The following is a 19,437-nucleotide window of genomic DNA, read 5'->3' as shown; positions in this document are numbered from 1 at the left end:
GAGCGCCCCTCAATTTTACATTTAAAGGTAACCTACCTCTTAGGATGACAATTGAAAGAATCTGTCTATAATCAAATCCATTAAACTAAGTAATTTTGAATCATGCTTAGAAGTGCGTTTCAATAATTATTTAGTTTAATAGATATATCGTCTTATATAGAAATTCTATTCTTTAGTCATGACACCTGGTTAGTTCAACTGATGAATATATACATACACTTGTTGACCAAGTTTAAGAATTAAAGTTTTAATATGTCCATTCTAAGAGGTAGTATTCCTTTAATCAATTATAATCTATAATGAATATTAAATGCCTGCATAATGTTGCTGATTTAGAAAAGTTTCAATATACCGCTAAAGCAACGCAATAGATTCAATAGATTACAGATTACAAATTAATTCTAAATAATTCAATATTATTTTCTAAGAAAAATGCTACCATTTGCCAAGCAAGCTCTCAAATCATGTATATATCTATTGACTTAAAATTACATGTTGAAATGATCATCTATTGACTTAAAATAAAAATGATCAGGATAGATTATTGAATGAATGAAATGACAACTATAAAATCAAACAATATAAAACAATACCTATTGTCCAAACCTTAAATAACATAAAATCTATTTAGAGTTCAGTCTGTTGATTAGTTTGTACAAGTTATAGAAATGGATATTGGAAATGATTATGATGATATATGGATTCACTTCAAACTTATCACATTTATGAAGAGATACATTCCTCATCCCCGAATCTTGTATTTGAAGCTCTTTATAATGTTACCAAGGGTAGACCAGAGGTTATTTCTTCACAAAAGTTGTCTATTATTTTGTGCCCCTGATACATAATGGTATATATTTCGCCATTTTAATTCATTTTTACTCAAAAAACCTCAAGAACTTGAAATGAAAACTTTCTCCACACTTCATTTATAGTTTATCTATTTATCTCAGCAGTGTGCAAACCTTTTCATTTTTTCCAGTTCAGGAATTCAAATGTAACTTCAACCAAACTCCAGTTTTCTGATTCTGTTTTAAAAAACAGCACTTCACTTTGAGCAGATTTACTTTGTATCTCTCTTCTTTAGTATTCATTAATTTTTTTATACATATAAAAATGGAAGCGCACAGCTTTTCTTAATATTTGTGAAAAATTAAAATCTTTGTTATTGCACTCATATTTTTTTCACTTTAGGCAAATTAAAGTACCTTGTCTTGATTAAAAACATCTTTTTCATATTTAGCCGTGCTTGTAATATCCTTTATCTAAAATCCAATCCAACACAAAGTTTCTCTGTATGATCACTGGTAACTTATGCTAGACTTCTAAATGTTTTGAAGGAACGCTTGCTATGAATGGTTCATGCCACATTCTCCTTAAATCACCCTAAAACAAAATAATATAAAATACGTTTGAAAAATACCCTGTAAACATACATAAACCAAAATAAATTTCCTATGATGTCTAGAGGAAAATATGTTAGGATTGCTGACCTGAGGTATTGTCATAAAAAATTCTTTCAGATTGAGACAATCCATTTGTCCAGAATTTATGGGCAGGTGTTCTCAACTTTTTCTTTTCTATTACCCCTTTCAGGATCCTTGATCAATTAAAATAAATACTTATTATCGCCCCCTCTTCCCCCTACAAATCCTTATCATTACCCCACTTCCCCCTATATATCTTTATTATTACCCCACTTCCCCCTACAAATCCTTATTATTACCCCCTTCACCATATAAATCCTTATTATTATCCCTCTTCCCCTATAAATCCTTATTATTACACCACTTCCCCTATAAATCCTTATTACCCCCTTCCCCCTATAAATCCTTTCTATTACCGCCTTCCCCCTATAAATCCTTATTATTACCCCTTCTACCCTCTATAAATCCTTATTATTACCCTTTTACCCCTATAAATCCTAGTTACTATTTCCTAATTTTCTCTTAGGTTTGCCCTACGATCTTTTTCAATATAGGCTGACTGAAAAGAACGCCCAAAACTATAATTGTCCCAAAATTTTATGCTGAAATACAAAGCACCTCATTAACCCCCAAAAAAATCAAAAATTACCCTCAGATTGAAAACCCTTGTTATAGGGCTTTAAAGATACAAACACATGGAATTTTGTTAAAAAGTAAGCCTAATAATTTGATTAGATTTGAGTACAAAATAGAACATACCTTTAAATAAGCCATGGTAAGAAGTGGAAGTAATGTAAATGGAACTAAATAAAGTAGAGCTGGTTGGGCAGCTCTAAACATTTCAGATGATACTGTTGCTGTTAAAAGACCTGTAGTTGCAAAATTTGATTTGAATTGAATAGTAAATTTCAATGAAAAAAATGTGCACATTTGTAATGAAAGATGGCACACAACGAAAATCGGCATGCCAATGATTAATGTATTTGTGAACTAGCAATTTTCAAATGTTCAAAAATGGGCACTTATAAATTTTTTAAACAATCCACAAATTTTCACTTAACATTTATTGCTCTTGTGTTTCAATTACTTGCACAGCACGTCAGGCCTTAAATGCTGAGCTCCATAGCAAAGTGCCGAAAACCTAACGCCTTGTCACGACCATTACTTGGACAAATATCGCGCAAGTGTCAGTGTGGCATTAGATAATGTAAATGATTATACCTAAGAAATATCCTACTAGAGAACAATGAAAATAAGTTAATTTCTGTACATATGATGGTGTTGGTGGTATACCGGTTTCAGCACTGCCTGTTTGATTCTTCTTATAAGCATCATAGCGTAATACAAAACATAGTAACAAACCAGGCATTACCTACAATAATAATAATATCATTTTTATAATATCAATATACATGTACATTTTTTTTAGTTAAAATCAGCACTAACAATAACCAGAACAAAGCGTAAGCTTCAAACCCAATGCAAACATTTTCAAAAAACTTCTCTTGCAATTCTTATCCATGCTCATTTTTGTGCAGACACAAACTGGGCTTTAAGGTTATTAAAGCATGGTTCAATACCTGATAATAGATTGAAGGGTTAAAAAATCATATACTTACTATATCACCAAGTCCTAACATGGAGAAATGACTAGAGTTTTGTGAACTGAAATATAATAAGTAAAAAGTATAAAATATGTACAGCAAAATCAGAGCTTACACAGCCAACCATGGATACTGGTTATACTTGAGAATTGAGTAAGAAATTCATCTAATATTCAATACCATAAATTAAAAGTCTGTTGACCATGCATCCGTATGTCCTGTGGTCTTTGGTTCTGATCTCTGTAACTGTGTGAAAGTCAGCTGACCTTGAATGAGATATTATTATAACAGCTAGTAGAAAGAATCCTTGTGAACCCAAGATTTTATCTTTCTCAAATGCCTTCTGACTTTTTATATCAAATGACTTCTGCCTTTCCATAGCAAATGCCTTGTGCCTTTCTATCTCAAATGCCTTCTATAAATTCATCTCAAATAGCTTCTGTCAATGCATCTCGAATGTCTCTTGACTTCTTATCTAAAATGCCTTGTAAAATTCAATTTCAATCCAATATGACATTTGACAAAGTATCTCAAGTGAAAAATAGAAAGATTCTCTTACAAAAATACAACTACCTGGGAAAGACTAATTTGGCTGGAAGAGACAGTTTTGGAGCATCACGAACAAAACCTGTTAAATGTAGTTTCTTGGCTAATAGTCCAACCTAAAATACAAAAAAATATATAGTTCAATTAGTCATATATTAAAACTTAAGGTTTGATAAAAATATGCACCTGGATTTTATAATGAATGATGGTGGTGCTTAACTGGTTATATGTTTTTTTTTCAATGCCAATGTCAGACAATACATTTCCAAATACTTGATTGGCACTGCCAGACACTAAAGCCCTGCCTTGTAAATCCATCCAAATCGTTTGCCATGTTGTAAGTGAACTGAACCTAGTCTCTAATTTTATGGTTTGTGAAAATCAAATGGAACAGAGCAGTAGCACAGCAGTAAATATGTATTTAATGCAAAATTTCAGACATAAGAAGTCATTTTAAAGATTTCCTGATTATTATTAGACTAGACATAATATCCTAATGATATACTCACAGGGTTTTCTGCAGGTCTGGTTGCTACCTTCACCATAACATTGGCACTAAATATATATGAGGAAAAGAATACCTGAAATATACAGAAATAGATTTAAAAATTTATCTGAGGAATCAAGCTTTTTATCTTGATATAGTACGAGTTATTGATCAAACTATAACATCTATAATGATATAGGATAGTTTTGACTCAATCTATAACATCTATAATGATATAGGATAGTTTTTGACTCAAACTATAATATCTATAATGATATAGGATAGTTTTTGACTCAAACTATGATGTCTATAATGATATAGGATAGCTTTTGACTCAAACTATGATATCTATAATTATATGATAGTTTTTGACTCAAACTATAACATCTATAATGATATGGGATAGTTTTTGACTCAAACTATAACATCTATAATGATATGGGATAGTTTTTGACTCAAACTATGATATCTATAATGATATAGGATAGCTTTTGACTCAAACTATAACATCTATAATGATATAAGATAGTTCTTTACTCAAACTATAATATCTATAATGATATAGGATAGTTTTTGACCAATTATTATAAGTATACAGTCAGGATGTCTATTTAAATGTACAATGATTTGTACATAGATTTTTGGATGAAGTCTCTGTAAATGTACAATGATTTTCAAATGAATAGATCATGATTTTATTTATAAGTTACGGTACCTTTACATTTGTATTCTAGGCTTGCTATTTCTACGGTTGACTGCATAAGCCACACATCAAGTCAGAATTATTTAAATTATTTGTAAAAATCTAGTTAAGAGAAATATAATTACCCAGAAAACATCATATATCAGTAATCCAACTAATAATAAGGTGGAAACTTTCAGACTAGGTAATCGAACTAAAGCTATAAATGCTACACATAAACCCATGCCTAAAGCTGAAATAACAAATAAAGTTATTTATAGTCAAAAGATTCCATAGTGTTTTTCATAATTAGATTCTGGTTGAAGGTCATGATTGTAATGAAATAACTCAGCAACGGTGATTCACAGGGATTCTATAATTCACTGCTCCTCTGATACTATTTTCTCCAACAAAAATATTAATGCAATAACATTACTGTCAGCATATAAAAATCATAAGAGAATAGACAGTTTATGTTTTTCTTAAAACACAACTAGAGGTGCCCTCACACCATATCGATTGCAAGATGCGTATGAAAGGAGCCATGAGTTCTGAATGCAGCTCACAACTCGGTTGCATGAGAGTTGCATTCGTAACTTATGACCGCTATTCTTATTCGCAACCTGTTATCACTATGGTGTGATATATGTTCTTTATAGTCTACTCTTATTCTTATTTCTAAAATCTACATCATATCAGTTCCTTTTAATCATACATACCATCCATGAGTAGCCAGTGACCAGTTAATATCCATACACATACAATAAAAAATGATAAACAAAATGACAGAATCTCAGCTGCTGTGAAACGACCACAGACACCAAATGATATTCTGAAAGAAAAATTTTTAGATCCTATGCAAAAGTGATCAAGAATTGTAAATTATGGAAATTTTTATGGATTGTTTATGTTGTTGACAGCTCAAATGAAATCACAAGCAGGTTTGAGGATTTGGTTGAATGGAATTAGGGGAAAATGGACACAAATTATTCACAAAAAATAAACTGTTGTATAACATAGATAGAAAGTTGAAGAGAAATTTTAAATTTTTATATTTATCCTTATTATAAATAGATATAGTTGTTAAAATTCCTTAAGCTGAAATTTCAGGTATTCCTGTCCATCATGTTTGGTTAATTTGGCTATATTTGGAAAACATGAGTATATTAAAGATGGGTTTCCTTATTTTTTAGTGTCAAATTAAGAAAACTCATTGGAATTCTGTTGGTAATTCTCTTCTAATTTAGCTAAATATGAATAAAATTATGGACATGTGAGACAAACTGGTATTTTTCCAAGTCATTAGAACACCTCTACTTTCTATTCATATAAGTATTAGCATTTTCATTTTCATAAATGAAAATAAGGAAAACCCATCTTTAAGCATTTTTTTAAGGAAAAGCAATATTTTCAAATGAAGTTAAATTTGATATTGTAATTGTAAGTGGCTCTATATCCAGAATTGTAACATCATATTCAAATAACTGTATGCCAAATGTAACAATTATAAACGATATAAAATACTCACTTTTGACCACTAGCACAGGGTTGAATCATATACTGACACATAGGTAATAATAAAAATGCAAAAGCTATTGTTGCTAATACTGAAAAAAAGTTTAATCAATATAAATAAATGCCATGGTCCCAAATTTCTAAGATAAGTATACAAGTTTTGTAGGTAATGTAAGGAAACATCCACTGGAAACTGAAAACTTATATAGTGTCTTTGAGTGTAGCATAATTGGGTCTTCCATATCAGCATGTTTCTAGTGTTTTATGGACAAACTAACAAGGCCCAATCTCCTACTGTAGCCTTAATTCATATTTCAACTTAATCATGGGCAACAACATAAATCTTTTTAGACTTAATATTGCCAAATCATACGGTACAAACACTCCAAATTTAAAAAGTTCAGATAGAGCACAAATCCATAAATGTTATGAGAAAATGTCATAGAATGAATGAGAAGGGTTTTTATCATACAGCACATAAAGCTAAAATTTATGTAAAAGAAACCGCAATACTTACTAGCAGTAAAAATAGCAAAAACCATTTGTAATGAATCAAAGAAGAAGAACATGATAAGCAATGATGCTGAGGCTCCTAGTGGTAAAAACATAGCTTGACAACTATCTATTGTCTGCACTTCTACAAAAACAACATTAAAAAGGTGTTAGAAGAAATAAGGGTTAATCATTGAAGCTGCCCCCGTAAACCCCAGTAAAACCTTCTTCAGTTCAGAAGAGATTAATTAATTTGCAGTGTTTTCCTACACAACCGAAAGGATAAAACATTTGGATAGGGTGTTTGGTGTTTCGAAATCAGTAGTTATGATTTTTTCTGGCTTCTTATTTTCAAATTTTCATAGTGGAGGGCCCCCAGCTCATAGAGCTTGAGTCGCCCCGCCTGCACAACCTTGCACAAAATCCGAGCACCAGCTCCATTTCATTCCTGGCCACGCGGCTGGATCTATCTTACACTTCATATTAAATTGCATATGCAAATAAATGCTCCGAAATTTGCCATATTATCAATATTGATATTTGTAAGGTAAGCTAAGGGACAAGTGAGATAAAAGGTCAAAAACACTGATTAGCAAAAATTAACAAGAAGAAAGTTCATTTGAATACAAAGTTTCTAGGATAGTTTGTTAAAAAGAAAGGTGTAATGTTTCATGATCTAAGTACAGTATGTTACAAAGTAAATATTTCTTCAAACAAATATATAATTAAGGTAAGATTAACCCCCACCCTTCATATTTATACAGGTGTCAGTATGCAGTGTGAACATACTGCACTTACCTGTTTCTATTAACAAAGGTTAAAAGCCAAGAAAACATCAAATTAAAAACAAGTCAACCTGCACATGATGCAAGTTCACAAGAACTTTAAAGTTAATCTATCAAACTACAAATTTGGATGTATTATTTTGACACGCAAACCACATGAGCCAACAAAGTTGTCTATCAGGGAGCGACAAGCGAATTTTTTAAGTGGAAAAACTGATTAAGACCACAGTGAAATGGCATTGTAATGAGGTTTTCTAAAAAATTCTTATGTGTATCAGGGACACATAGATTCAATTTGCTACCCTCCAATTTTCATTCTGATGTCTGTGGTTATAGCAATTCTACTAAAACTAAGCGCTTTACGACATCACAACCAATACACATAAAAAGTTTAGAAAACCTCTATACAATCCCTTTGACGAGTGGATGAAGAATTGTAGCCTATAGAGTGAGCACAAGCCAAATGTGAACGAATGGACAGACAGGGTGATTTACAATATACTATATGTGGACGTATAGAAATTGATTAAAAAGCTGAAGTTATGATTAACATTATTAAGGAACTTACGAGTTTCATTAACAGTTTCCCCTCCATTGGTACCAGCAACATAAACAGGTGGTTTCTGATTTTCACTCTTTTCTTTTTCTAATCTTTTCTCTCTTTCTAAATTCAGAGATCTAAAATGAATTACAAAAAATATAAATATTTATTGATGATATGGTAATTGGCCTTCATCAAAGTAATCCTCAACTTTACTTTGATCATTGCAAGTTATGACAATAGTATCTTGAAAAAAAAGACATACAGAATATATCTATTTGAAAATTTAAGAGTATTATTTTTATGAAATTGAGAATAAAGCTGTTGAAAACATCAATATATTATTGATATGTTGCAATATATGGTCATGGAGTATTAAATTGATATATAAATATCTATAAAAAAAATCATATAATATGTAAGCAGATTGCTGATATATTAATAGATTTTAAAGTGTGGGTATGTTGCAATTGACAGATTCTCACATGTTGGCATCAAATAAAGGTCATCATTGCAAACATTAATGACTTTGTAAAAATACAACTCCTTTAAAACTTTGCATTTTATGACCTCACTTTTGCAAAAGCTACTAATAATTGAGCAGTTTTGATATATACAGTGAAGTATTTCTATAAATGAAGGACCAACATACTTCTGACAGAATATTGGAATTATGCAAATAGAAACCATAAATTATACTGAAACAAAAAAGAGCTAGAAAACCTCCTTATAACAAATTGAACCCCGTGACAGGGGATATAAAAAATAAATTAAAGTTTCCTCACACACAAGAATTTATTTGAAAATTTTTTGAGCAAACTTAAATTTATATTGTAATGTGCATGTACAATCTTTGTCACTGTTTTTTTGTCACAGATGCAAATCTTGAGAAAAATCTCACATTATCACGTTGCCAATACGATTTATTTGTTGCCGATTGTTTTATTGGCTGCAAGTCAGAGTGTCCTCATCCAATCAGATTCATTTTCCTTTCAATTGCAGGATTCACACAGTGGAAAACAACTGACTGGAGATCTATGTCTCCTCTTGTGGCAAACTCTTGACAAGACTCTAGTCTATGTCCAAAACCATTTTTGTGTCCCCCCCCCCATAAGTAGTAATCATTAAAAATACAAAAGAAAGGAAAAGATATGAATGTCTGCCTATATCAAATCATATGTAATTTTGCCTACACCACATACAGTCATGTAAAAAACAACAAAAATCCGGAAAATTCAACAAAAGGTTTTCTATTTTGATTACAACTACTCAGGATGTAACTTTTAACAAATAAGTCCATTTACTTAACAAGCAACTTTAAAATTAGATCTTAAAAAATAACAAAGTTCAGCTAAATCAATATTGATAAAAATGTCTGACCGAAGCTAAAATGGGTTAAAAAGTTTAAAAATAGACATAGAATTGTTTGACCAATGTGGTATGTTGTTTCTCAGTCTGTCAACCAGGTCACAAACAATTGAGTATTGGTAGACATAGTATTCTTACTCAGTTAGTTCAACTGTTTCAAGTCAATATCAATGATCGTTATTAATGCAGTTTTATATTCTAGAAATATACATTAACCTAATTGATTGATCGGTCATTTAAAGGGAGCATTCTGTTTTTTTAAAAAATTCAATGAAATTTTTATATCAAAATCTGTTCCTTAACTTATCAGAAAGTTTTTTTTTTTTTTTTTAAAATCCTGACGTTTTTTAACGCCAAAACTATTTAAAAGATTCACTTAATTTGTTTTTTACGTTTTACATTTTTGGGAGATGTTAGCTACTGCGCAGATTTAACAAAATAAACCCTTAATTGTAGAAAAATATATCTCCTCCGTTTTCTAAAGGTTTCAACAAAAAATTGAGTTCTAAAGAGGCCTCATCCTAAAACTCGTCTAAGCTGCTTAAGTAATAATAAGTGCACTCCAATAACCCTTTTAAAATAAGATCAGTTTGATCAAATAGATATATAGATATAAATAGCATATTAAAAACATTTTCAGGTATAGAATGTTTTTGAAAATGAAAATTTTGCATAATGCCCCTTTAAACTTTAATATATGTATATTCATACAAAAAATTGCCAAGACAAAATGGGTCAAAATCTGGACCTTTCTTAAGTACTGTACACACTGACAACATTTTGGTCCTGTATTAATAATATTCATACCAACTGTTCAACAACATCTTTCCAACATATTACCAAGTTGTGTCAACGAAAATGTGGATTTTGTAATTAAAATTGTTCATGTGACAACATTTTTAAGAAATTAAAATCAAAATTTTAAAATCTAAAGTGGCAAAATAGGTGTAAAGCTGAGAAGCATATGAATAAGGCATTTTGGTATATATAAGAGACTGGCATTTGACCTACCACTGTCTCCTGAAAGAGTCTCTATTGGTGGACAAGACCTCATACAAGAATTGTCTCAGAAGATCCACACAAAGTGAGTCCTTTCAAAGCAAAACAAGACACCCATATAATGAGGAATGCGATTTTGTTTATTAATCATGATTTAATGTATAAATTATATCTCATTTGAAGGTTACAAAATTACCAGTAAAAGTATCAGTATAAATATAACTTAAAACATAAAAGAAACAAGTAAAAAATAAAAAGGAAATGCACCCAAAATATCTTTTCAAAAAATGCCAAAAATATACTTTGTGCAATAAGAAAAGACTACCCAACCTCACATTCACTAAAGATAAAAATAGTACTGTAGCTATAAAAACACACAGGGGTGTAGTCTAATTTCTAGTCTTGTCTCTTGAAAATAATGCCAAGATCCTCAATAAAATGCACTGCTTAAAGTTCATTGTTAACTATTTTTAGGGTCAATCGTTCCTCGGTCTCAGAATTGGAATTTTCCAGCTTAGCTAATCAGTTTAAGTATTCACAGCACACCGTCGAAATTTAAGCCTTCTAGACACATATATCCATAATTATCAGTCTTTAAAAGTTAAAAAAGTGACTCATCTTTTTACAAGATTTGGAATATCTGTTAATTATGTCTTGTGTAAACATTAGACTCAATCATCCGGCCCCACCAACCTCTGTGGCAAAAAATGTCTGGGTGTCTTGGATACCCTAATTTTCTGAGAGAAAATCAGCTTGTGATAAAGCTTTTGAGGTCTATATAAAGGAATTATGCGATTAGCGATTATTGTGCAGTTCTAGTAGTTTTGAAGACTATGTACATACATTAAATTGAAAATGGCGAATTTTCACCTTTAAACAAAACTACACAGTTTGATGTTAACTTAGAATTAATAATATGAATATCTCTGAATGAGCAAATGTAACACCCTTACAAATTTATTGCCATCATGTCCATAATTGATAGGTTTTATAAGTGACATCAGATTTATATTTATAAAAGTGATACCAAAAAAGTACTTACAGGTATATCATATAAATTTCATTTTGATATAAATATTATGTGCAATAACTTGTTCTATATATTTTTTTAATAATTTTAATCTATGGTTATGTGCCAGGTGCAAAAATATCAGATCTAAGATAGATAATACACATGTTATTAATATACATATATCTATATTGATCTGTAGAAATTTATATAAGTATTGTAGATAAAACCTGTTAGCATTCCAGTTAACGCATGACTAAATGATCAATAATTCAAATATATTGAATCATTTAAACGCCTATTTAAATCAAGTAAAAAAATAAATTGTCGATCTTGCAATAATATTTGAATTTCTCGTGTGTAAATATATGTAAATTGATGATAATACATGGCAAAAAATACAAATGATATATTAACTAGTAAGGCTAGTTAAACAACTTGTTAAAGAAATCATCTATAAACTCTTTAACATTCTTGTCAGCAGGTTTGACATGATATCTTCATTTCTCTCACACTTACACAGCTACTATAAAGAGATCTTGAACAGTGAATAATGACAATAGATCATTATGAAACTAGGAGAGTGCTAGTCATATTATAATAATAGCTTTTGTAACAAGTCTTAGTTACTGTAAAGGGGCGTTATGATTGTTTTGTAAGTGGATAAACAACTTCGCTCAAATTTGTGAAAACTAAGCTTATACACCAAAAGCTACAGAAATATGTCCTATTAACCTGACAGTTTAAACTTTTTGGAAAGTGTAAGAAAACTACTGCATTTTAAGCAAAATAAATATGTAATTGTAGAGAAATATGTCTCCTACGTACTCTAAAGGCTTCAACTAATAATATATATCGAGCCATTATAAAGCCAAACACCAAAACTAGATCAAACTGCTTAATTAACAATTAGTACTCTCCACTTTTAATTAACCCTTTTTTTTTTAACAAATTCAGTTTGATCAAATAGATACACAAATGTAAATAGCATATTTTTTAGGTATAATCTACAACATTTTTGATAATAAAAATTGTGCATACTGCTCCTTTAATTGGCTATTAGTGTGAGGTGGAATGACCAGTACGTCAGAATATCAGTAAGATATTTTTTGATGAAGTTGATACAATAAAGATGAAAATATTAAAGAGAATAAACATATAATCTGATGGTTAAAAGTTCATTGTCTTACAGGCTCGATATTATGTTGTTAAAGACATAATGGGTAAATAACTCACATCTTGATAAAACAAACCTCAAAATATTTATTTTAATGAGATTAATACTGAGATTAGGTTAAGTATGCACAGTTTATTGAAAGGTTTTTAAGAAGGTTAAAAGTCATAGTAGCAATTGGAATGTACATAATATTTTAAGTCTAAAAACATGATCAATAAGAGTATATATTTATCAGTTGGACTATGAATAAAGAACAGAATCCCTATATAAGATGATATAATTAAATCAAGATTCCGTTTAAACAGTATCAAGCAATCTGATTGGATAACAGTTGTCACATGAATTCTTTTTATATCTGTATAAATGGAATGTAAATATAAGCTCCACCCCTTATCCGACTACTTTTATCATTGAGTTTGATTGACGTGGCCATTACACTGCATCGATGTCATTCCTTCAAACGTCAACAGAGCCGAAATCGACACCTCACTCTTATGATATAGGTATTTTCTAATTCCCTCGAAAGTGCACACTCCACATTCTAACAATATGACGTATTCTGGACTTATTTAGAATTAGTCTTACAATAATTGAACTTCAAATTTGGCCGCTCCGTCAACTTTCATGTAGTAGGCAGTAGACTATAAATAGGTGACCTACTTATTGCTGATTGGCTGTACTCTAGGAAGTGTATAGTGTACACAGGTTTTTTCTGTTTATACATCGATAAACTGAAAAAATGTTCAGGTCATTCCTTAAATATCCATTAAACTACATATCTATTGAAACACACTTCTAAGCATGTTTCAAAATTACTTAGTTTAATGGATTATTACTTAGTTTAATAGATTTCTTGGATTATAGATAGATTCTGTTATATAGTTAAGACACCAGGTAAGTCCACTGATGAACAAAGAATCATCTTAACCAAGTGTAAAAATCTCAGTAAACTATACAGTCAAATGAAATAAATTGAACATGACCTAATAACAAAATAGTCCCAGAGAAACCATTAAGATGATAGTTTTTGTCTTGAAAGTAGTACAATGAACACATTACAATATAGATATAATTCTATTAACAGCTGTTAGTAGGATATAATCTGATTAAAAAGCACATTTTAATCTAACTTCACTTGCCATTCATGATTTGACAAAAATCTATGTTTTAAAGGGACAGGTAGGCCATTTTTATGACCAATCATACTTTAGTGTCAGAAACGGGAATTTTTTAACTGAGCCAATCAGTAATAGTGTTAACAACTCACCTTCAAAATTGTAGCCTTTAAATCCATGTGTGGCCAGAATTATCTGAGTTTGAATTTTAAAATGATGACTCATCAATTTAAGATACTCTGTGATATATTGAAAAGACATATATAGAAATAGTGAGAAAAATTCTTAGTTTGAAGTATTTTTACAGGAATTATGTGATTTTCGTACATTTCTAACTGAAGATTATTAACAATAATCAAGACTAAAATCAACCCCTCAAAATGGCAGACTTGTCCCTTTAAATACTAAATTATTAAATGCACTGATATAAATTGGTTTACATTACAAGTCTTTAAAAATTCAATTATTCCTCACAGCAAGTACATAAAGTTTTCATTGAACAGACGATGTGGTTGCTTTAATAATGTGCCCTCATAACATTGCGATTACCAGTTGTGTATGGTTGCAAAAAATAAGATTGGTCATGAATAGAATGCAACTCACAACACATGTGCATGAAATTGCATTTGAAACTTATGATCGCTATTCATATTTGTAACCATACGCAACTGGTGATCTCTATGGTTTGAGGACACGTTAGTGTTTAAGATAACTTTGTAATGTATCTAAATCATTGTTTGTTTTAATCAGATTAAGGTAAATTCAAGAAATTTCTGCGCCATGTACAGTTTATTATTATTGCAGAGACTTATACCACAGTCAAAATATAGAGATAGTTTGACCTGGTATATGGGGTATTTGTATGTAAGATATTAAGAATTGAGTAATATTGAACAAATTTTGAAGGAAATAATAGGTTATATTCATATATAGAAATGCTAAGCCATGCATTTCAAGAAGGGCTTGGCTGCACATTGCTACAAATATCAATTGCAGTTTAGTTAGGTCAGAATTACAAGAGTTTAATATGTAACTAAATGATGTTTTGGAATAGGCCTACATATTATTAGTTCTGTTTTGATTCCTCTCAACCAATATCATACAGATCTCTTAAAAAGAACTGGCTCCTTATTTTCTAGGGTTGATTTGGGACTTGAATATATTAGTAAATAGTCATAAGAAGTACTAGAAATGTACAAAAATCGCATAATTCCTTCAAATATATCTTTTGATTTCTATTATATATATGTCTTTACTATAAGCTTATATGATATAGTATCAAGAAAATACGAGTCATTTTAACATTCAAACACAGTTAATTCTGGAAACACATGGATTTGAAGGCTCAAATTCCAACGGTCAGCTAAGAACACTTAGCTTAGTCAAAAAGTTCATCTTGTTTCTGAGACTAAGGTATGGATGGTGAATTTGTCCCTTTAACTATAGAATAGAGGTGGGAAATACTAAAAAATTAAAAGAATGGAAAACTACTTACCTAAAACTTCCATATACTATGAGTAATATTGATATAACAAATGTGGATATTCTAGACGTGTCTACTATATTATAGGCTCTAAAATATACAAACATAATAATAGAATATAAAAAAATATTCTTAAAATCTAAAACTTATTCATTTTCATTTGCTTCTTGAGTTACTTTTTGACAGAGATCTGATAGATAAGAAGAAATTGGATAACAGATTTATGAAGATTTCAGAGATTGTGTTTAAAACTTAATAATCAAAGGAATACTACCTCTCAGAATTAACATCAAATTTAAAGACTCAAACTTGGTCAATATGAGCATATATTCATCAATAAAGTTACAACAGAATCCCTGTATAATCCGATAAATCTATTTAACTGAGTAATCATTAAAAAAACATCAATATATTTAACGATTTCAATAATAACCTGTTGTATAGTTATGATACCAGGTAAGTCTACTGATAAATATACTTATTTTGGTCGAGATTAAAAATCAAATTTTGTGGACATCCTAAGAGGTAGTATACATTTAAGTTAATCATGTTAATCATTATAAGTTTAGAAATGTATAAACAGACTTATTTTTGTCTACAGAGCAAGTGCAAAATATCTATATAACAATACCATCCATGAAGAGTGGGCTTTGTTTACATTTGCCTCAAATTCAAATGTTTATAACTTAAAAACGTTTTCTCATATCAAAAGATAGCTTGCCAGGCAAAGTAATATACGCCCACTGGCAGCTTTGATTTTGAATAAAAGTATTTAGCAGTACAGTAACAATCACCAGTATGAAATATTTTAGTCATACAACTTTTGGAACTTTTTGGGTATTTTAAAAGCACAGGCATGTAGGCATAACCTCTAGTTATAGAGAAATGTTTGTGAAAATGATCTAAGGGTGATACTGAACAATATTACAAAGTTTTGTCAAAATCTGACAAGAATCGAGCCTTTAAGTGTTTACGACCAAAATATTGACTGCATTTTCACGAACGAGCAACAAGGTCAATAGCTCCGAATAAAATAGCTTTTAATTTTCAATAGGGTTTATTCATGGGTGATAAAAAACAATTTCAACAAGTTAAGAATTGTGCCTTCTTGAGTGTTTACACGCTAAAACTTGAACTTGAACAAGGGCAATAACTCATAATTGATAAAATATTTTTGATTTTCAATAGGGATAATCCTTGGGTGATTCCAAACACTCACACCAAGTTTTGTCAAAATGTGTTGAGAATTGTGCTTTCTAGAGTGTTTACGATCTAAAAGTTGAGCGCGTGTCAAGAACAGGGGCAATAACTCATATAAAATATTTTTGATTTATTTGATTTTCGATAGGCTTCATCCTATCCACTCACACCAAGTTTTGTCAATATCCGTCAAAAATTGTGCCTTCTACACTCTAGAGTGTTTACGAGCAATTGTGGCCGGACCAACAGACATTGGTGATGCCAATATATGTCTAAAATATGTATAAAAATGTAAGATAGAGGCACAAGTTTAAGTACTGAAGACACTGGCAACAATTTCATTCAATATGTTGCGAAAACACCATATTGTTGTAAAAGTTATTAGTATGTGAAGGTATGAAATTTTCAACAATATGTTGCCACTCTTTTTTTTTTATATTGAATAAATTCTGCTATTAACTAGATTGTAAATATCATCTGTGATTTTAGAAAAAAAAAGCAATTTAAACTCAATAACACTTGCAACATAATCTATGTATTATACTGCCTTTGTGAACAACAAAACTTATTACCGATCCAGTCCACCTGATACCATTAAAAGAATAGCATGAGTAAATGATAATAAAGTTTATCAAATTTGGATAAAATGTGCAGATTCTAGAGCATTCACAAGGTCTTTTACGGTCAATGCTGAAATTGGCAAATGGATAAATAATAATATATATAAATAATGCATTAAAAAACTTACGAGACCGTCGCTGCTTCTGCTAATTGTTCCTCTCCCATCTTGACTGAAATGATTTTATTCTAGCCTCACTAGATACCATTCACCTAAAAAAAAAAAAAATACCACATAATGTACCATAACATCCATGAGTATTAGACTGAAACAGAGATAACAGGATAAGTTAAGTATGATCAGAATAAATTGTTAACATAGAACCTAGTCTAGCAACCTATCTATTAACCGTTCTTTAAGCCTACTTTTTTTTAGTCGTCTGAAGCTAGCTTAACGTGAACCTACTTAGGAGCTGGCTTTAAACCTGGCTTGAGAAGTTCACCAGCTTAGATTGACAATCTGAACGCAACTCGGTACTTTCAGTTCAGCAGAGATTGATTCATTTACAGCGTATTTGTATAAAATCAAAAAGATATAGATTTTAATATGTTTTTGGCACCCCCAAATTGTCAGAAATTGGTTCTCTAGGGCCGTAATTCTTAAAATTTTCTGACTACAAAATCTGAGCCCCAGCACCATTTTATTCCTGGCGATGTGGCTGCATATTAGTTATAATGATATTGTGACCCTTGAACTTCTCAATAACTTAGGAGATAATATCAAAGCTGGCATAACTTTTTTATTCGTCTGAACACTCTCCTTAAAACAGTAAACAAGGCTCAAAGAATGGCTGATAGTTAAATTGACTTAACTTTTGTTGTCTAAACACATATGGTCTGAGTGTTCATGTACAAACTAAACATATTAAAGGGCCAATTATGAGTGTTCATGAGCACATGGACAATGAAGCAAAACATATACCTCTAACTTTAGAGTTGAGCATGTTAAAGTTACTTCAGGGATGTATTACATACATTGAATAAAAATAGCCTTAATTAACTGAATGTGAATAGAATATATAAAATGTGGAAGCAGATCACAAAGCATTTCTATATATTCATCTGAAAGAACACTGTTTTATTCTTTCATTGAATTATTTATTTATTTACCTTTATTTATTTTACTCATAACATAAAAAAACCATTGTTTTTATTTATTCAGTTGTACAAACTTAACATATTAAAAGGCCAATCCAAAATTGAATATTTTCATAGCTGATGTGAAATATTAGCACTGAAATAATATGAAGCCTTCTCAAACAGATTTAATCCACATTTAAATCACAGAATTTGATAGATTTGCACACTATTGAAATTGAAATCAAATTAATTATTTACATGAAGAATGAATTGTATATCAAAATATATAAATTTATCATATAATTGTTGAACAGTCAAACAATACGAGTTACAAGTAAAATATATTGAAAATATTGATTTAGAAAAAGATAAGATTTCAAACGTAAGCATTTATCAATTGTACTGTATAGGATTTCTATAAGTGAGCTCCTTGGAAAAACCAATCATTGTTTCAGCACTATTTATAACTAAAAAAGACTTAGCTAAAGTAACATACCTAAAAAAAGATCTACGAATATGGAATAATCATAAATATTCAATATCTAACCTAGTTTAGTTCAGTTCAATATCATACACAAGGTACAGTTCACTACAGGAAAATAATCCTTTCATAACCAACTAACACAATTCAGTATCTAAACAAAGACATTTATAAACATGTGGTCACAGACCATCTCTGACATATTGACATTGACTACGCTTCACTGATTTCACTATATATTCAAGATGACAATTTTTCAACCACTTCTCAGCCATTGAATCCTGACAATAACTAGGTCAACATTTAAAAAAACCTAACAAAGCCTACCATACCTAATGTGAGTCAAGATTGGGGAAATATTGTTGTCATACTTTCCATTCGATTGTCCACATTGAACATTGTAAAAAGCTACAATTTTTGACAATTGATTTGATTCAAGACTCAAATCAACCCACAAAATGGTGCATCTGTCCCTTCAAACTTTTTCAATGCAACAAGGCATGTCTACCTTCTTCTATGATTGGGAAATTTTTCGCCCATTTTCAAAATAAAACTTTACTTAAAAGTACCGAAAATGTTAAAATTGTTGACTGTAAGGCAAGGATGAATACTTCTGACTCCAAGCTTCTAAGCTTCACTAAAAATTTTTATGGCTGGTTGTCTGGGGTCTGTTTTCTAAAAATGTTAACCAAGATAAAAAAAATTCAGATTGTATGAAATTCAGCAATTTGATTGGTTAATGAAGCTGCATTTTAAATTTATTTTAGTGATTAACCAATCAGTTGTGCACAAGAATACTAAAATCATTATCAAATTCATCTCCCAGAG

The 19,437-nt window shown here is 30.4% G+C and overlaps 1 protein-coding gene across 1 annotated transcript; it reads right to left on the bottom strand.

Annotated features, from left to right (window-relative positions):
* Nucleotides 1–1,317: 1,317 nt before the first annotated feature.
* Nucleotides 1,318–18,884, bottom strand: LOTGIDRAFT_180068 (hypothetical protein; the record flags this gene model as incomplete). Its single annotated transcript, XM_009046957.1, has 13 exons — nucleotides 1,318–1,386; nucleotides 2,187–2,296; nucleotides 2,649–2,799; nucleotides 3,047–3,092; nucleotides 3,605–3,693; nucleotides 4,087–4,158; nucleotides 4,893–4,999; nucleotides 5,466–5,578; nucleotides 6,275–6,353; nucleotides 6,779–6,898; nucleotides 11,140–11,141; nucleotides 15,243–15,320; nucleotides 18,874–18,884. 13 exons carry the CDS (start codon nucleotides 18,882–18,884, stop codon nucleotides 1,318–1,320), a joined length of 1,047 nt encoding a protein of 348 aa, XP_009045205.1.
* Between the last annotated feature and the right edge of the window lie 553 nt (nucleotides 18,885–19,437).

The sequence above is a fragment of the Lottia gigantea genome, assembly GCF_000327385.1.
Source record: "Lottia gigantea unplaced genomic scaffold LOTGIsca_109, whole genome shotgun sequence".
Classification (NCBI taxonomy): domain Eukaryota; kingdom Metazoa; phylum Mollusca; class Gastropoda; family Lottiidae; genus Lottia; species Lottia gigantea.
This window is presented reverse-complemented; position numbering and strand designations above follow the sequence as displayed.